Source organism: Populus euphratica, unplaced genomic scaffold (assembly GCF_000495115.2).
Source record: "Populus euphratica unplaced genomic scaffold, PopEup_1.0 scaffold95.1, whole genome shotgun sequence".
Lineage (NCBI taxonomy): Eukaryota > Viridiplantae > Streptophyta > Magnoliopsida > Malpighiales > Salicaceae > Populus > Populus euphratica.
The window spans coordinates 427,333-447,369 of NW_011499885.1; the positions used below are offsets into that span (position 1 = coordinate 427,333).

Sequence of the window (20,037 nt, forward strand, 5' to 3'; positions counted from 1 at the left end):
CAATAAAGTTTTTTTTTTTTTTTCTGGCGGTGTACTTGTGATAGGAGGAAGATGTAGGATGTCTAACCTGTAAACCTCAAATTGATTTGGGATTGATTGGTTTCTGAAGCTATATGTCCACTGTTCTAACATGGCATGCACATGATTTAACTGTAGCCTGACAGATGGAAATTTACAGGTGGCTGCCTCAGAAGCTGGTGGGATCACACAAGGAATTGGAGCATATAAAGTTTTGATACCTGTGGATGGCAAGTTGCAACCATGTGTTTTCCTTGATACTCCTGGGCACGAGGTAAGCATGTTATCCAATTACTGTTAGCTACAATTGTTTATTGCCAAATAGGTAAATACTTTGCTGATCATGTCTGATGTCCACTAATCTTTGTTTAATCAGCTAATGTTCTTCTTAGATGATTTTATAAACTTATCTGGGAACCGAACACGCTTGCCTTTTATGTAGATAATTTCTATTTTATCTGCTGCCGCAGGCATTTGGAGCAATGAGAGCCCGTGGAGCAAGGGTGACTGACATTGCTATTATTGTGGTGGCTGCTGATGATGGGATTCGTCCTCAGACTATGGAGGCCATAGCTCACGCCAAAGCAGCTGGAGTGCCCATTGTAATCACAATAAATAAGGTATGTCAGAAAAAAAAGTGGGTTTTGTTGTTTTCAGAAAGAAACAAAGGAAGAAACACTCGCCCAGCTGCATTTCGAAATACCTTTGGTTTGGGTGGTGTTGGCATGACTTTCTGACCCTGTTTTTTCTTCAATTCAACCAGATAGATAAAGATGGAGCCAATCCAGAAAGAGTCATGCAAGAGCTCTCTTCTATTGGTCTCATGCCAGAGGACTGGGGTGGTGATGTCCCAATGGTTCAGGTATTTTTAATTTATTGCAACTTTCTTTTTTGCTTTATCCTTCTGTAGACGCTTATATTTTTGTGACTCCTTTTAACAGATAAGCGCTCTCAAGGGGGAAAATATAGATGATTTGTTGGAAACTGTTATGCTTGTGGCAGAGGTCAGTTAAATTTATTGGCACTCCTACTAGCTCTTCCAATTTTTTTGTTTCTCGTGCAATGAAATAATCATAGTCCATTGGCCATTTGGGTGGTCAAAATTGGATCCATGAACTTATTTTCCAGATGGTTGTAGTTCTCTCTCCCTCTGCTAGGAATATTGTTAAGTGATATCTTGCATTATATATTTAATTAGTTGAGTAGCTTGCTGTAGCTTTTTAATCAGGGCAGAGAGAGAAAATGCGGGATCCTCTGTCTGCTTGGCTTGTCAGACAAATATTTCATCAATCTAATTAATTGCTAGGAATTTTGTAGTAGTAGTAGTAGTGGTAGTAGTAGTTGCAGTATATGTAATGAGAAGAATAACTTTTGTTCCCCAATAAATGCGTTATCTTGTAATTGTCCCTTGAAATTTCTCTTGCTGGATCCTTTAGAAAATTGAATATGAAGTGTGTGATTTAACAAGCACTCAGGGGACAGTCAAAGATGCATACAGGCATATTAATGTGTACTCTCTCCCAAAACTACATTAGATATCAGCCACAAAACCTAGATACACAATACAATTCATCAATTCAAAGCCATCATGATTCCCTGGAATGAATGGGATGTAGCATGCATTTAACAGCGTGCTATTTATGTTTTCTGACTTCATGCATGATTGTTTCAGTTACAAGAATTGAAGGCTAATCCAGATAGAAATGCAAAGGGCACTGTTATTGAAGCAGGTCTTGATAAATCTAAAGGGCCAGTAGCAACGTTTATTGTACAGAATGGCACCCTGAAAAGAGGGGATGTAGTGGTTTGTGGACAAGCCTTTGGAAAGGTTTGTTAGTTAGAGTTTGAATTTCAAAAGAAAAACTCATAACGTTCTTTAAGAAAATACCTGCAGCCTAATGTGATTTAAATGTTAATTTTGAAATGCTCACCCACCTTGGAGGATTTCTTTGTTATGCCATTTTCAGGTGCGGGCTTTATTTGATGATGGTGGAAAACGAGTTGATGAAGCTGGACCATCTATGCCTGTACAGGTTTGTTGTTATTCTTTTTCCTTGTTTATCTTTGTTTGCATACATGCTGTATTATATGTCACTTATTTTTGTGTGGGCCTTTTTCATAAAAAAAGAATGTAGCTGTGATTCTTTTTTCTTGTTTCTTTCATTATTGTTGGAATTTTCAAGATCAAAAACCATTATAATGCTCCTTTGCCATGCATCAACTAAACTAGTAATTAGGATAAGCATGAAAATTTAATTGACTATAAATACAGAAACCCCCTGTATGTTGGTATTATTGAAACAGTTAGAATTCTGGGGATCCAGCTCAATTCCCATTTGAAAAAGTACTTGTACATGGTTTGCTCAGGTGATTACAACAATAAACTAATCCCCATTTTTTTCTTTTTATATTATGTTTTATGGTTCATGGATCCCTATCTATTTGTGTGATTCTTTCTCACATGACTAATTCATACAAGTCTTCATTTGAAAATAATCTTGCAAATACGTTACACTGTTCTTTACAGGTTATTGGTTTGAGTAATGTACCAATTGCTGGTGATGAGTTTGAGGTTGTTGCCTCCCTTGATATTGCTCGTGAAAAGGCAGAGAAACGTGCAGAATCATTATGGAATGAACGCATATCGGCCAAGGCTGGAGATGGGAAGGTGACCCTTTCTTCCTTAGCTTCGGCTGTCTCAGCAGGAAAGCTCTCTGGATTAGACTTGCACCAGCTGAATATAATAATGAAAGTCGATCTTCAGGTATGTGCATTTGCTTCGCGTTTTACCATATCCATATAAAAGCAATTCTCATGACGTTTTCTTTTTCACTATTGCGTCTTCTGTTGAAATCAAGTTGTGTTGGCAAATTTGTGATATTGACTTTTTTATTTTACTTGCTTTCACTCATGTGATGCATTTCAAATCTAGGTATTAATTCTCTAGATCCATTTCATGAATAGATCATTTAATAGGTGGTAATATGGATGCACAAAAACAAATTTGAATCTATCTTATAATAAAGAATGTGAAAGATGCTCCAACAAGCCATTTGGTTTGACTATATGACTTTGTTTTATAACTAAAAAGGTGCTTTCCACAAGTTACTTTGGTAAAATTCTTTTAAGTTGAACAAATGTATGTCTCTGATTCTATTAAAAAAAAAAATGCTTCAACTCTCTCTTCATGTCCCTCTGATTTAATATGTTTTGAGTGAAAGTAAAGGTTTACTGACTTCTGTTTGAGGCAGAATTTGGATCAATTTTTATGAGTTACTTATAGATAAACTTTTTATTTTTAATTCCAGAATTTAAAGGTAAAAATAAGTTTATAGCTGTACCAAATGCCCTCGAAATCTATGATGATTACTTGTAATTGGGCTTTGAAGTTATGTATCGATCACCAACCACCAATTTCTATGGAAAATTGGTGTATGAGAAAATTGGGTGTTTAAAAATGTGCAGTGAAAATCATTTACTCATGCTAGGAAATGCTGCTGAATCTTGCTATAGGCAAAATCAAAATTTCTCAATAATAGCAATGCATTTTTTTGCTTGATTGCTTCACGGGGATGGCTAGGCACAGCTGTGCATGCATACACATTCATGCCTTCATCAAAATATTGTTCTGTTGCTCTGAGGTTTTTTGACAAAATTCATGGCATTTGATCATAATATGGTTTAAACTTCATACTTTAAGTGCAAGTAAAATTAGTTTCTCTTTATTATAAATAGGGATCTATTGAAGCTATCAGGCAAGCTTTACAAGTGCTCCCTCGAGATAATGTCACTTTGAAGTTCCTCTTGCAAGCTACAGGAGATGTAAGCAACAGCGATGTTGATCTTGCTGTTGCTAGAGAAGCTATAATTTTAGGATTTAATGTCAAAGCTCCAGGTTCTGTCAAAAGCTACGCAGAAAGACAAGGTGTTGAGATTCGGCTATATAGAGTTATCTACGAACTCATTGATGATGTGCGAAATGCAATGGAAGGACTTCTGGAGCCTGTGGAGGTTAATTCTAATGCATCACTTGTTTCTTTCTATCAAACTTAGCTTGCTGATGCTATTTATACTCCATGTATATCCTGCATTACATTGTGCATGATTGGGAATATATGCATGGCAAAAAAAAATTCCATCTGTGGCTTCTTTTTTTTTTGTGTGTGTGTGTGTGTGTCTATTTGTTTATTTTGGTCCCATCACTTTTATGGGGGGTTTGGGGGTTGAATAAAAGGCAGATTGGATTTGGTTTTTTTAATGTTTTTTTTCTGTTGAGCTACATGTCCTTACCTTGCTGGGAATTGTTAATTTTCTGTCTCTTTGCATTACATTTTTAATGTGTTGGATATTCTTTGATTTTGATATGAATGCAATATATATATATATATATATAAATTGTGGAAACAAACTCTAAAAAGAACTTCCAAGATGTTATATAGGAGTTCTGCATCATGGTATATGCTTGTTCATCATATCATAGTACAGGCATGCTGTTGTTTCATACTCGTAGCATTACTATCAATTGTTTAGTTCATTGGTTCCAGGTTAGGACAATGCTTGTGCTTATTCTCCATTCCTCTTTTTTAAAGGACTGCCTTCAAAAACACTTATCATGGAATACATGTTCATTTGAGTCAGGAATATTTTTTACTTGTGAGAATGTGCTGCCTTTGCTTTAATGTTGTGAAATATCTATTGCAGCATATTTACTGTTTTGCTACTTGCGTATTGATAGGAACAAGAGATAATTGGCTCAGCAGAAGTCCGGGCAGTATTTAGCAGCGGCAGTGGTCGTGTTGCTGGATGCATGGTAACAGAAGGCAAAATAGTAAAAGGCTGTGGAATTAGGATTGTCCGAAATAGAAAAACAGTCCATGTTGGTGTCCTTGATTCACTGAAACGTGTTAAGGAAATAGTGAAGGAGGTAAGATTTTTATGCCAGTAACTTTGCTTTGTTATAGTGTGTTATATGGTCTCCTTCCAGTATTACAGTATCAGCAAGCTTGTAAATTTAGTTGATACTGGTGCTCTATCACACCCTCCAGAGACCTGCATTTCTGTTGAGCATTGTGCAGCATGGTTACATCTCATGAAGTGTATTTATTCATTACTAGCTTACAGACTTGGTTTGTACAGAGCTTTTAGTGAGTTGTCCATCAAATATCTATAACTGCTTTGCTTTTCCTTTCCTTTGGAATTTCTAATGATATTTTATAGAGGCATGTTTTATCCATTGACTTGATGTCCTTAATAACTCTGCTATTCTGTGAGGATGATGTTAAAGGTTGAATGATATGCATAATGTGATTTCGCAATTCGGTCTCTTTAAGGGGATGTGCTTGCATTATTCATGAATTAGCACGATTGCAATATGGGAGACTTTTTTTTGTGAAGTAATGGGAATTTAAAGTTGCTGCAATTATTGTGTTTGAATGAGATGACTGAATCATCCAATTTTTATTGTATTTGACTATTTGTTGAGATCAATTCTTTAACTTTTATGCTTTGCTTTTGTGAAGTAATGGGAATTTAAAGTTGCTGCAATTATTGTGTTTGAATGAGATGACTGAATCATCCAATTTTTATGTATTTGACTATTTGTTGAGATCAATTCCTTTAACTTTTATGCTTTGCTTTCTTGGGTCAATTTGTGGAATCTAATTATGAGAAATGTAGCCTCTTCTCTACCTCCGTATTTATGTTATTTATTGAAGTACTCTGCCTTTTATTTTTATTGGTGAATTTTCTTATGCTGTTTAAGATTGCAAAATGGCTTCCCTAGTGGCTGTAACATGCTGTCCTCTAACTTGATGCCTCGTATATACCTGGTCTTATTCCAATATGCTTTTCTTTATCAACTATCAATCCATAACATCTATTAACTTGCAATTCTCCGATTCATTAGGCTTGAAGATCTTTTCAGACACCTCCATGTTTTTCATTAGCATCAATCTTAGCTCCACAAATTTGATCTTTTCCTGACAGGTAAATGCCGGACTAGAATGTGGTATTGGGGCGGAAGATTATGATGATTGGGAGGAAGGTGATGCTATAGAGGCCTTCAACACGGTAGAGAAGAAGCGAACCCTCGAAGAGGCCTCAGCCTCCATGGCAGCTGCACTGGAAGAGGCAGGAATCAACATGTAGCTCAGCATGCGGCTCTATAGCTGAATATATTCGGTTCTCCTAATGGAAACCAAAGCATTACAGGACAATAAAGGCAGCACTATCGAAGTAGTGCTCTTAACATTTGCTCAGTTCGTGGAATACAGATGAGCTGCCCAACACATCCAATTCATGTCAACCGCAGGGCGTGCAGGATCGGAGCTTGAGGTGATTTTGTCCAGTGTTGTATGCTATTTTGTTGTATATATAGTAACACATACCGGATCTCAGTTACTTTCTGTAAAGGAGCAATCATACAAGTTCCTCAAGATTCATTGTGCCAAGACAATGTAACATTTCTGAAAGAAATTAAATTTTTTTTGAAGGCGCTCAGAATTAGGCATGCACGACCTCCTACATTGTCTCTTAAAATTTAGCTACTCAAAGTTACAGCAAACAGAAGTAGAGGAAGGCCAAACTTTGTAATTATAATCACCTTTTTTTTCAGAAATTCTAATTTTCAGAGTTACCCTAGAAGCCATGTTGTATATAGAGGGGGCACCAGACTCTTTAAATTCTGTAATTACATGTGCTGCTAAAATTTTAGAAGAAAAGAAAAGGTACTGATATTCATTAAGTTATTGAGTATTTAACATACAATTTTTGTTAATTTTTGGTTTAAGGGTCCAAAAACTAAAGAAAATAATGTTGGGTTAGGAAAGATTGTATGAATCTTATGCTACGTTTTATGAGAATGGTAAATCTTGCTGCATCATATTTGAAAGACAATTCACAATTTTAATAGTGAAGCAGATTGGGAAGCCAGTTTTTTTTAAGTGTTTTAAGGTTATATTTCATGCTATATTGCAACTTATATTGCAACTTGGAACCAAAAAAACCTTTGAATGTGAGAAAATAATATATAGACTATAATAAATTATAAAAAAAAATTTGGTGTTGTTATTAAACTTGGTATAACATGTTAAATTTAAAAATTCTTCATTTAATTTTTTGTTTAGTCCAAATTTTAAATTAAATCATATAAAAATTATTTTAATATAATCTTATTAACTTGTTAGCTCCAAAAAAACTAAAAAGAAAATAAATCTAGTTAATCCTAGTTAATTAACAAAACTTGTGATATGGTTATGGAATATATTAAATTGAATTATTTTTATTTTTATTATATGATAAAAAATATAAAAATTAAATTATAATTAATAATACTGAAAGATAAAATTAAATTAAAAAAATAAAATATAAATCATTCAATAATAAAATTAAAAAAACCAAAAAATAAAATGATGACAAAAAATAATTAAAAAAAAGGGCAAAGGGCCAAAGAAAAAAGAACTCAGACTTATGAGTCTTATTAGCCCTCAATGACTAGACCCTTTATAAAATAGTGCAAGCACTTGGGCCAAGGTAGAGCTAGACGCTTGAGCCATTATTTTTTTTTTTTTGTTAAGGGGTGGACAATATATAATCTGCCTCTTATTTTGTTTTTATTAAATAACAACAATATGTTACGGGGCATCATCTACTGAGTAGTAATCCTGATTCAGGCTGCCATATTGATGGGGAAAAAAAAGAAGGAAAAAGGTGTTTTGGGTTAAAAAATTTTAATAAATTTTTATCTAAAAATACCATAAATATCTCATCAAATCATCTAATAACTCCAAAATCAACCAAAAAATAAAAATTAACTAAATAAAAATTCTCTAAACCAAGTTTAATCTCCTTTATGTAGAAATATTAAAAAAAACCATCATCATTAAACTTTTCTCGTTAAATAAAATTTATTGATACAAAAAACGATGAGTTTTTTCATGGAAAAGTAGCTTAATTGATAATTTTTTTTTAAAAAAAAGTTATGGATCCAAAAATAAATAAAAATAAATTTTTGAACAAAAATAAAAATTATTAGAATTTAGCATGTGACATATAATTTCTCTATATTTTATATTCAAGACCTCTTTTTTTTTTTGTTAATTAATTGATACATTTGATCCTTTTGTGGATATAATTAAGTCCTTATATTTTCATATTTGTTTGTATCTAGTCCTATTGGATTTTTATTACAATTTTATTGTTTTTTTCTTAATCCATCTCTAATCAATGTTCTCCAGCTCACCTACAGCAGATAAAATTAAAAACGCATTGCAAAGTTATTTTTTTGTAATTTCAAGATAAATCACGGTTGTCAACCAGGATGAAGGGAATGAAAGTAGAAGGACTAATTTACAAAATCGTTTGAAATATAGTAACTAAATTGTAATTAAATATTTAATTTAAGTATGCATTATACACGCTTTAGAAGATTTCATGGCCCAAGCAAGCACGCAGTGAGCCCGGCTCCTATGTTTCAAAATTCAAAAAAAGGAAGGAGCAACGGTCACCTTTCTTCATAACTCTATCTGAGCCAAGGCAAATCATCCATCAAACAATGAATCCTATGTTTTCTTACCTTTGAATTGCCAAATCAACGTTAATATTTACAACCCAAACAACTCTCCCTTTCCCTTTTCTCCTCTCTCTCTCTCTAGAACAAAAGGATTGTAAAGCACTTGCCTTTTTTCTCTATCATTCTAATTCAAAGCTCATCAATTGATTGCACATTCAAAACTGTGCCCTTTTTCTTTTGAACCCTTTTAAAGAATTCAATTCAGTTTCCATGGAAGATAGTAATAGTACTAATGAGCAACCTCCTCATTGGCATGACCCCCTTCTCCTGACTGATGTACACCACCAACAACAACATAATACCAGCCCTCTCTCTTGCTCTTCAAGTAAGATCACTTCACCTTCTCTAGTACCCAATTTTTCTTTCTTGGTTTTGTAGATATTTTTTGGGTTTTTAAACTTTTGTTTCTCTCTTTTTTCTTGTTTAGAGACTGGACTCATTTCTTCGAAGTCTCAAACTTTGGCCATGGTAGATTCAGATTCAAATGAAGGTGATGCGTGGTCTTTTTTCCCTAAATTTAAAGCAAACCCGTTAATTTTGTTGATTTAAATTTTGTTGGGAACACTCTGTTATCTCTGAAAGGAATGATTAACTTCTTCTTCTTTTTTCACTTTCTTGTTGTAGATATGTGTTGGCAAGAAAGCCAAAGCGTAGAATCAATTACTATGAAAAAACTGATAGACCGAGTTGACAATGAGGCGATTGATGGTAAAAAAATCTCTTCTTTTGACAATTTTGATCAAGAACTGGATTTCAAGATCGAACTTTTTATTGGGGTTATCAAGATTTAAGAATTTGATTGAATTTTGTGTTATTTTTTCAGGTAGGTCCATGTTAGGGTTTTCATTAACATCTCCTGATCTGGTCATTTGTGCTGGTTCACCTGATATATCCAGAACTGCTTATGGAGATTCTCCTGAATTATTGGATGACAACAAGTGCTCAATTGAGCTTTCTTTGGAGAATGGTATTGATGGGTCTGATATGAAAGACTCTATTAAGAGTCCATGTGTAAAGTTTTCTTCTGTGTTTCAAACATTCAACAAAGAGTTGTCTCCTGAATCTTCGTTCGAGCTCCTTCCACAGCAAGAAAAAGAAGAGAAATTGGTGAAAGATTTTGTTCCTGGTGTGTGCATTAATGCAGGATGCACTGACAGGGCTGTGGTTTTTGGGGGTGTAGAGTTTTTAGGGGATGATTGTTTTCTGGGTGGTGATACAGTAAGGACTGATGCTACGATTGGGGATGGACAGGATGGGGGTCTTTCTCTTTACCAAACGGCACGGTATGGTAACTTCTCGTATTGTTTTCGGGCGCTGGAGCCTGGGAATTATGATGTGAGTTTGCACCTTGCAGAAATTGTATTCACTGATGGCCCTCCTGGGCTAAGAGTATTTGATGTTTTTGTACAAGAGAAGAAGGTGAGAATTCATGAAACCAAAACAAATAGTAGTTTCAATGGAGGTTGCTAATGCCATCATCTTATTGTATGATTGATTGTTTTTGTAGGTTATGTCATGCCTCGACATATATGCACAAGTAGGCGCAAATAAACCTCTGGTTGTATCTGGCCTGAAAGCTTTCGTAGAGGGTGATGAGGACTTATTGATTAGATTTGAAGGAGTGATGGGAAAACCGATTGTATGTGGCATTTCTGTTACAAAAGATTTTTCTTCTAGTAAGTTCAGTTTTCTATCTTCTTTTGGTTTCTGAACTATCGTTTTTGGTTCATGTTTCAAGATAGAAATTTAGTTAAGCTTTCTAAAACTTCTTATTTCAGATACTGGAGAAGCTAGATTACTGAAACATATAGGAATGTCTCAAGTAGCGGAGTGCAATTCACCCAAAGTATGACCTCTTAATCCTTTTAGATTCTAATTTAGTTTGTGAGAAACATTAGATTATTGCCTCTAAAATGATGGTTAAACTGCAGGAATTAGGTCACCTTGAGGTGGAAGGGGATTATCAGAAGCTACTGAGAGATCACGAGTTTCAGAGAAGGGAATTAACAGAGATGAGGAGGGCAATGGATGAACTTAAGAGGGAAAACCGACTTAAGAGCAGGGAATGCCAAGATGCTCTGAAGTCATTACAGGAGCTCCAAAATGAGCTCATGCGCAAGTCGATGCATGTTGGGTCCTTGGGTATGGAAATCTAATGTTGTCTGTAGTAATCACATTGACTGTCCACAAATGTTGATTGTGCTGATGGTTGTTTGTATGCAGCCTTTGCCATTGAGGGACAAGTGAAAGAGAAGAGTAGGTGGTTCACATCATTGAGAGACTTGACAAGAAAACTGAAGGTACTTTTATGAGTTTTTGACATCTGTCTCATGGAATATCTGGTACTATGTTGCATTATTTTAAAAAGGTTTCATTTAACAGATTATGAAAATGGAGCACATCAAGCTATCAGAGGAGGCACTGGCATACAAGAATTGCCTTGTAGATATGGACGATATAAGGTCTACTATTCTGTTCAAAAGTAGGTCAATGTACTGTTTATATGACCAACACAGCTATCTTTCTTCTGCACTTTTTATTCACTTATTTTGTTCTGACAGTGAAACAGCAAGTAGATTTGCATGAGGATCTAAAGATTAAATTTGTTGAAGGAGCCAAAGAGAGAAAGGAACTGTACAATAAGGTTCTAGAGTTGAAAGGTAAATTTATTTTTGCTTAGATATCTGGAGTTCTATATGTTAGGAATTTAAAGATGGTATACTGAATTCTGAATCTTTCTTGCAGGAAACATTAGGGTGTTTTGCCGGTGTCGGCCTCTAAAATCCGAAGAAGTTGCAGCCGGAGCTTTAATGACTATTGATTTTGAATCTGCTAAAGATGGTGAGCTAACTGTTATGTCAAATGGACTTCCAAAAAAGACCTTCAAGTTTGATGCTGTTTTTGGCCCCCAAGCAAACCAAGGTAATCACCTCTTGTGTGAAGTGCATTTTGGATCTTGTAGTTATCCACTCTGTTCCTTTCAATAATAAACCATTGCTTTTGCTTGTTTTCTCAGCTGATGTTTTTGAAGACACTGCTCCATTTGCAAGCTCGGTCTTGGATGGGTACAACGTCTGTATTTTTGCATATGGACAGACGGGGACTGGAAAAACTTTTACAATGGAGGGTACAGAAGAAGATCGTGGAGTAAATTTTAGGACTCTTGAGCAAGTTTTTCATATGATTAAGGAGAGAGAGAAGCTATTTCGATATGATGTATCTGTAAGCGTTCTTGAAGTTTATAATGAGCAAATACAAGATTTGCTGGTGTCAGACTCTCAGCCAGGAGTGGCTGCGAAGAGGTAGTATGAATTCCTTGTATTTTCTCTCCATTTTCATCTTATGTTTTCTACGATCTTTATACTTAGTGAATGTTCTTTTCACGATCACCATTATATTCTGATAATGAATCTTACACAGTTGAGAATATCAAAATTGTATAAAGGGTAAAATCCACGTGTTCCTTGTTGCTATTTACTTGCAAAACCTGTTGTGGGCTTGATTGGCAGTCTATTCAGCATGACTTAAACACACTCAATCCTTTTCAATGTTGAAATCTCGAATGATATTCCATCTTAACTTCTATATGCTCCCAGAACATGAATCAATGGAATACAAAATATGAAATGTTCACAATCAGTTCTTTGTTTTTTTATGATAAACTTCTATACACTTTTTTTTTTCATTATTAGCCTGAGATTTCCTTTCACTCGTTTTAAGATCCCAATATGAGATTATTTGTGATATATCTCATCAGCAGTAAGAAATAGAGCAGTATTCCTGTTTTTAACCAATCTACTATTTGTCCTCTATCCTCACTTTTATGATCTTTGGGTCAGTTTAACCGAAGCATTGGAGTCTTGGCTTCTTCAACTTATTACTATATATGTTCATTATTATATGAAATGCAGGCTAGAAATAAGACAAGCTGGTGATGGACTACATCATGTTCCTGGGCTGGTTGAGGCAAAGGTACACAACATGAGTGAGGTTTGGCAAGTTCTAAGAACTGGTAGTAATGCAAGGGCAGTTGGCTCTACCAATGCTAATGAGCACAGCAGCCGATCTCACTGGTCCGTGTCTCTATGCTCCATTTGAGTTTTTATCTATACTCAATAATTGCATAATGTGTTTGTAACGGGAGTAAAGGCTAACGAATGGATTGTTCTTGATCCAGCATACACTGTGTTATGGTGAAGGGAGAGAATTTATTGAACGGGGAATGCACAAAGAGCAAGTTATGGTTGGTTGACCTAGCAGGAAGTGAGAGGATAGCGAAGACAGAAGTGCAAGGAGAGCGGTTGAAGGAAACTCAAAATATTAATAAATCATTATCTGCACTTGGTGATGTCATATCTGCTCTCGCAACTAAAAGCCCTCACATCCCATTCAGGTTATAAAAAATTTTAACCAGTCTTTGATTTGTTATTTTTCTAAGTGCAAACTAACAACCCAATAAGCATACCTTCAGTGTAAATGTTAATAACATGTTTGCTTGCTGTCCAGAAATTCCAAGCTCACGCACCTTCTTCAAGACTCCCTGGGTACTTTTCTAGCTGAACTATGCAGTAAATATAAATTTGGGTTGATTTACATGAGTTATGCAGGTATAAAATGAGTAAAACTAATATCTGGATCCATGTTTTTTAGGAGGAGATTCAAAGACACTCATGTTTCTACAGATCAGCCCCAATGAGAATGACCTAGGTGAGACTCTATGCTCGCTCAATTTTGCAAGCAGAGTTAGAGGGATAGAGTTGGGGCCTGCAAAGAGACAGTTGGACAATGCTGAACTTCTGAGATACAAGCAGATGGTATAGTGATAACTTATACTTTAAATGCCCTGTTCTTTATTTAGCCTTAATCTATGGTTATCACCTTTCTATTATGTCTGTCTGACTGTTCCTGTATGTCCATGGAAATGGGCTCTCCTGTCTGTTAAGGCTGAGAAATCAAAGCAAGATTTGAAAAGTAAAGATGTGCAAATAAAGAAGTTGGAGGATACAATCAATGGACTGGACTTGAAGACAAAAGAAAAGGATTTTAAATATAAGATCTTGCAAGATAAGGTAGTATATAGGTTGTCAGAAACCATTACAACTTCACTTGTAAATCAGCTCACCAATTTTTTCATTTTTCATTATGCTGGAAAATGGATCTTTAGTTTCCCTTTTCTTTCTTTGATTTTGCAGGTGAAGGAGCTTGAGGCACAGCTCCTAGTTGAAAGGAAGCTGGCACGCCAGCATGTGGACACAAAGATTGCCGAGCAACAGCAGCAACAGCAAACGAAACAGCAGCAAGATGAGCCAATTATTGCACCGCCTAGGCCACCGCTTTCAAATAGAATATTAGGGAGTAACAAGAATTTTGATGAACCTGTGAATGGTGCGTTGAACAAAGAACAGACAAATCTGACTCTGCCACCAATGGGGAACACCAGTTACAAATCCACAATCCCCCTTCCCTCCACAGAGGGGGTTGTCAAGTTGACTGACTCTACTGAAAAAGAAAACAACCCTGCCATGGCTGATCAACCACGATTTCTGAAGAGGACTGGCAGGGCCTCAATTTGTACAACGGCAAGACGCGTCCTAGCAGCCCCAGCTCCAAGGCGGAACTCAATGATTCCACTCCCAAGTGTACCGAGTATACCAAGTTCATTTCCATTATGTCAAGTGGATATGAAAGAAGATTCGGAAGGGTCTGAGACGAATTGTTTGCCTGAGCAGACACAATGCGACAGCCCTAAAGAAATCAGATATGGCTCCAAGCGGATAAGCACCATGTTGAAACGAAGCCTTCAAAAGAAAGTTAACATGAAGTCCCCACTGCAGCAACATATGAGAAGAGGTGGTATAAATGTCGGGATGGAGAAGGTTAGAGTCTCTATTGGAAGTCGAGGCAGGACCGCACATAGGGTATTGCTAGGAAATGGTAGAAGAACAGGAATGAGGGAAACTCAGCAGAAGCAGATGCTAGGAGAAAAGGAAAGGAGGTGGAATAGTGGAACAGTGGCAAGAACTCCAATCTAATTGATACATTTCTCACTGATATCTGACATTACATCTGCTTCCTTCCTTCTTGTATAATAGAAGGGTGAGAAAGGACTATGGTGTGTATTTTTTTATTATGCTAATCATCTGTTTGAATCTTGTAATTGCATAATCGTCACATTTGCGAAGCCTTGGCAGATGCGTTCGCATCTGTATCAGAGCCTGGTGGAAACATGAAACGGCGTTTTCTTGTGGAAGAATCACCGATGCAAGGGGGGATGCTTGCAATCTCTTCATGCCAAACAGAAATTAGAGGAGCACACTGCAGCATGTTTATGAACCAGAAGAATTGGTAGAATTCACTCACTCTATCAAAACAACTTGAACTAGGGATATGCTGTTCTACACCACCATGAGATTATCCGTTGAATGGTTTGTGCAGTTATCTCAACGAAATCGTGTCTTACGATGTCTCTTTTAGTTAAACAAGTTATACTAACAATTATTGTGAGGTCCAGATAAATAGAAGAGGGAAATAATTACAGAGATGATTATACCACGATTTTTTTAACCAGACAGTAATTGGTATAGGATACAAGACAACTTAACGAAGACGAAAAACATGAATCACATGGAGTGAGAAACAAAACTTGCATCAATACGTGTCGTATACTTGTTTTCTTTGTTTAAAAGGGGGAAGCATGAATATAACCACCAACCACAGGCCCAATCAGGCAAATGTTGAGTAATGAGTACCACATTTTAAGTGTTCAAACCATGCCTACTCCAGACTATTTTATACCAACATTTGCGTGGACTTGTGTTCTCGGGAAAACTGTGTTTCTGCAGAACCCCTGACCTTTTGCTCTTAAGCGATACTGGTATGTATAACTGTAAAGCAGCCTTCAAAATTTTTACAGCAGTGTCTAGCAATGATTTGCTATGCTTATGATTTCCCCAACCTACAAACATCATTTCAGCATGTGTTTTACCAGCTTCACTCATTGGTACCATGAATCTTAAACAATCTAGTAGGATAAACAATTAGTTACCAAAGCCGGGACAGAGACTCCCCTGCTCTCTGTCATGTACTAGCATACTTGGTTTCAGAAGGATCTGATATATGTCTCTCCATGGTCTTCTCAATTGAAGGTCCCTGTTCACAAACGTATTTGATAGATTCTGAGAGTCGACTGAGCAAATTTACCAGAGCAATTACTTCATTTCGTTGTAGTTGGAGCTGCAATGACAGCAGTTCAAGCATATATTAAACAGAGCTAACATTTGGATTTACCAATTCCATTCAGTGACCAGTCCTTTTGGAGATTTTAATGATATGCAAAACATATGAAATCCAGAACATTCAAAAACTCACAGATTCGCTTAGCTGATTTTGACCATCAACAGAAAAGAGGATCTTCAATGCAGTACCAAGGCCAAGAACCTGAAGTTTTCCCCAGAGTCTACACTTCTCACAGCCAACACAGTCCATCAATGCACTGCAATATGTTTATATGATATATTAATAAAGCATACAAAATAATTTAAAAAAAAGTGGTATGATCAATTAGCTAGTTAAGAAATTCAAAAAATTTAGGAGAAAAAATTGTCTTTCAGAATCACATTTTACTGTCCTTTAAAATTGCTAGAATTGAATATCAGGACCTAAAGAAAACGCATGAAGAAAATCAATCTCTCTTTATAAGAGGAGCCTTCCATTCAAGACAAAACTTAAAAAGAGGACCTAATATTTCTGAATTGCTTTTGAATTTGCTGCTTCAGTTCAGGTCCACTTTGACCTTGCCATAACTTAGCTTCATCAAATGGAAGAGGGCAAGCTGCTTGGAGTTTGGGGTTGTGAAATAACTGCCTCACTAAAGACTCTGTCTTTAGGTCCTCTGTATGGTTACCAGTGTCATACTCAGCCTGCTCCAGGTAATCTGCTGCCTATAACAAATTTTGAATAAAATAGCACCAACAAACTCCAATATCAATGTCTGAAATTATCTACCAGACACGTATTACAGTACTCACTTTAGTCACTGCGCGCAAAACAAAGAGGAATGTGAAGTACAAGTTTCTGACACGATCAGGATATCTGAGAACACGATCATACATCAATTCCGGGTTCTGACCCCACTGAAAATGTACATAAACAACATCAGTGTCCAATAAAATTAATTACATTTGGGTTGGTCTTCATTGAGTTCATTTCATTTTTGTTAAAAATTTCCCTGCATTACTCATCTAGTTATTCTAAATTACATAGACAGAATAAAACTTCAGGAAATGATCCAATTTAGGTAACTCTACATGACTGTATAATGTACAAGGTTCTATCAAGACGGACCTTCAAGAACCAAAAAGAAATATAGTATAAAAGAGAGATGCAGTGTGGCCAATGCCTAAAATTTTGTAAGTTATTATGTTGAGAACATTCAAAACAGGAATTACAGCAGTGTTGATAGCACAAGGCAGAAAGAAAACCTTATTGGTGCTCTCATCAAGAAGATAGTCAGCAGCTATATGGATTGAAATGGAAGAGTGGATGCCAGATATTAATTTGTATAATACTTTTTTCTCCTGGCACATCTCTCCTGATGGATCTGCATGAAGTTAAATGGATTATGGCAATGAAAAGAAATCAAAATTAAGAATTAGAAGCTTTGAAGAAACATGGACATTCATGGAGATTCACCACATATCACAGGAAAAACATGGTGACTTTCAAATTCGAGAGAAACAGCAGAAAATAAAATATCTAAGAAAAAGTGATGAATATAATCCTTTTTTTTTTTCCTTTCACCTCAAGCAAGAGTTTCATTAAAGACCAGTTTGAGTTCTACATGATTGACTAGTTCAATAAAATATCTTCAACCAAGATTTAGAACTCAAAAGGGAACAAAATTCAATTTCAACTATGCAAGTAAATGCAACAGATTAACCAATTATCTCAGTCAGCAAAATTCAATTGCCTGCTCTGCTAATTTAAAAGACATTTTATTAAAAAATCAGCTTACATTTTGGGCAATTCTCTGAGTAAACAGCATCCCATATTCTTCTAGCTGATGGACCAACATAACCAGTGTAGCGTTCCGGATTCAATAAGAGATTCACATATGTCATCCCATCTACAAGATACTTCAATAGTAAGCCTCTGCAATGTTCTTTTAAGAAATAACCCCCTCACTAAAGGTAAGATAATACTTGTAACAGCAGTTTGAGGTGATACTAAAATTCAGGGTTCTATAATTTCTATTGGGAAACATGATAGTTCAATAATCAGTTGCAGTCTCACCAGGTTATCACTAAATCGAAGCTAATTGTATTCATGGTCTTATTAATCAAAAGTGATGCCTAAGTTATCATGTACTTTCCAATTTGTAAATACTATATCTCCTTCCATACAGTAGAAAGCTGGATACTACATGATCTTCAAGATTCAAAACCAAGAAAATTATGCAGTCTGCATTCACCAAAAAGTCAGCAGGTACCATTATCAGTCTCGTCATCATTTGTCCATGGATTATCTGTCTCTATCCATCCTTTAAAAGCTCCACTGTCTAATGTGCGATCAACAGCAGCCTGTGGCCTTCCCTCTTGACATGCCACATCATCTGCTGGAAGACCATGAAGGAATGGCTTCTTAAGAGGTTCTGGGAACTCATTTTCTGGGCATTCACAAACACTGCAATCACGCAAGCGGCACATACCATCATCGGGCCAGAAGGGGCAGTCGCACCACAATTTAACCTCCCATAAGGAAAATGCATCTCATGTCAAAAAGGAAAATAAAAGAATCACAGTAGTCAACTATTACAGTTGCTCAGATTTACAGCACAATGGGAAATTGAACAAACTGATGTTTATGTTTTGTTGAATATTTATTCTGGACACAAATACGATAATCACTCTTAACCCATGTCTTCCCTGATATTGAAATGGTTCCCAAGAAGTGACATTGAAACAAAATAATTTAGAAACAGCCACTTCAGCACATAAAAGGAGCCAATTCAATGAACAAGTGCCACATGAAGTCCATTTTGTAAGCCTTTACATGAACCTATTGTTTCCACTACAGAAAAATTTAGAGCAAAAAAGGTTCTCCCAAAACGAATGTCAGGCTAACACCAGCATCCAAACAGACTAATTTTCCTATTGCATTGATACTTGACCACCACAACTAAGAATCATTTGCTCAGGTCTGGTTGAAATTGCAGAAAAAGCCATAATCTTCATCATTTCTTTACCATGTGCAAAAATATTTAACCAAGAAACACTCACTATCACAATAAAACTAAAAGTACATGACCCCAAAATAACACAAAAACAGAAAATCCTTACCTTAAAATACCGAAAAAAGGGTGTTTTAACAAGCTCTTGAAGCAAAGGATGCAACACCTCTCCATTTACACTATCTACACTCTCATAATCACAACAACAACCCTCAATCACTCCCTTATATTTCCCTGAATCCTGCGCTCAAAACCAAAAAAAAAAAAAAAAACAAATGATTGCCAAATCACAAACAATTAACATCCAAAACTAGAAAGAATGAATTGTACCTGAGAAGAAGGGCATTGACATGACTTGTTATTGCTGTTAATCAAAGAGCCAATCTTTGATGCGGACATTGGAGAAACAGTAACAGCTACAGCTACTGCCAGAGCAACTGCCACTAATGCCCCGATCAACCCCCATGAACTCCATCTCTTTCTCTCCTTGCTTTCTTGTTTGGGCTTAAAGCTCTCGTTTTTCTTCACCATTTAAAAATCTAAGACAGACCCAGGTCCTGTTTCGGTTAAACCCTACAAACCCAGATTTTTGTTTTTCAGTATTTAAAATAAAATGCGTGACTACCGACGAGAATCAAATTCGACGGCACACGAAACGTTTACGCAAAGGGAGGGAGTGTGATGCACGCCCCAGTTGACTAAGCGTAAGGGACACGTGGTGAGATCAAAATGCAGAGTGGGTGAAAGGGAGAGTGAAGATAGATTTTAATGAGATATGGAAAGTTCATTGAGAAGTCTGTTTCCACTTTAAAAGTTTTTCTATGTTTATTTAATATTAAAAAACTTAATCCATAAAAGATATCTTCTCGTTAAGAAAAAATTAAATTGGTTTTTTTAAAAAAAATTGTTTTGAATAAAAATTATTTTTTGTAAATTTAAAAATTATGAAAAAATCAGAAATTTATTATTATTTATTGATTATTTAAAATTTAATTTTTTATTTTTAATTATTTTTTTTTAAATTTAATTTTTATATCAATAAAAAAATTCTTATCTTTTTAATTCTTATCTTTTTAATTAAATTTTTTTATTTATTAAATTTGATCTCATTTTTTATTACTATTTATTTTATTTGAAATTATTTATAAAATTATATTTTTTTAATTTTATTATCTTTTTAATTTTTTATCTACTAGATTTTATATTTATTATTTTGATTATT

The 20,037-nt window shown here is 35.5% G+C and overlaps 3 protein-coding genes across 4 annotated transcripts in view; 2 read left to right on the forward strand and 1 right to left on the reverse strand.

Moving 5' to 3' along the window:
• The window catches only part of LOC105130122 (translation initiation factor IF-2, chloroplastic-like), an 8,836-nt gene extending 2,296 nt beyond the window's left edge, over positions 1 to 6,540 (forward strand). The window contains exons 3-12 of the mRNA XM_011032470.1: positions 179 to 292; positions 489 to 638; positions 782 to 880; positions 960 to 1,022; positions 1,691 to 1,846; positions 1,986 to 2,051; positions 2,546 to 2,782; positions 3,754 to 4,029; positions 4,754 to 4,942; positions 6,004 to 6,540. Coding sequence (XP_011030772.1) covers positions 179 to 292; positions 489 to 638; positions 782 to 880; positions 960 to 1,022; positions 1,691 to 1,846; positions 1,986 to 2,051; positions 2,546 to 2,782; positions 3,754 to 4,029; positions 4,754 to 4,942; positions 6,004 to 6,165 — 1,512 coding nt within the window. The 3' untranslated portion in view covers positions 6,166 to 6,540. The remainder of the gene's footprint in view (positions 1 to 178; positions 293 to 488; positions 639 to 781; positions 881 to 959; positions 1,023 to 1,690; positions 1,847 to 1,985; positions 2,052 to 2,545; positions 2,783 to 3,753; positions 4,030 to 4,753; positions 4,943 to 6,003) is intronic.
• Positions 6,541 to 8,517: 1,977 nt separating this feature from the next.
• On the forward strand, positions 8,518 to 14,840 carry LOC105130123 (uncharacterized). Its single transcript, XM_011032471.1, has 18 exons — positions 8,518 to 8,912; positions 9,015 to 9,077; positions 9,212 to 9,295; positions 9,411 to 10,006; positions 10,095 to 10,263; positions 10,366 to 10,433; positions 10,519 to 10,729; positions 10,811 to 10,887; positions 10,970 to 11,069; positions 11,149 to 11,247; positions 11,333 to 11,509; positions 11,604 to 11,889; positions 12,499 to 12,660; positions 12,765 to 12,980; positions 13,094 to 13,131; positions 13,238 to 13,401; positions 13,531 to 13,656; positions 13,780 to 14,840. The coding sequence occupies exons 1-18, from the start codon at positions 8,798 to 8,800 to the stop codon at positions 14,617 to 14,619; spliced, it is 3,591 nt and encodes a 1,196-aa protein (XP_011030773.1). The 5' UTR covers positions 8,518 to 8,797; the 3' UTR covers positions 14,620 to 14,840.
• A 356-nt stretch (positions 14,841 to 15,196) lies between these two features.
• On the reverse strand, positions 15,197 to 19,526 carry LOC105130124 (endoplasmic reticulum oxidoreductin-1-like). Of its 2 annotated transcripts, XM_011032473.1 has the most exons (10): positions 19,146 to 19,526; positions 18,925 to 19,056; positions 18,075 to 18,333; positions 17,601 to 17,711; positions 17,068 to 17,186; positions 16,615 to 16,719; positions 16,325 to 16,527; positions 15,956 to 16,079; positions 15,633 to 15,820; positions 15,197 to 15,542 (listed from the first exon to the last, which is right to left on the reverse strand). In XM_011032473.1, the coding sequence occupies exons 1-9, from the start codon at positions 19,344 to 19,346 to the stop codon at positions 15,665 to 15,667; spliced, it is 1,410 nt and encodes a 469-aa protein (XP_011030775.1). In that variant the 5' UTR covers positions 19,347 to 19,526; the 3' UTR covers positions 15,197 to 15,542; positions 15,633 to 15,664. The 2 variants fall into 2 exon arrangements, with proteins under 2 accessions (XP_011030775.1, XP_011030774.1); XM_011032472.1 differs by having other exon boundaries at positions 15,197 to 15,820.
• Positions 19,527 to 20,037: the final 511 nt, after the last annotated feature.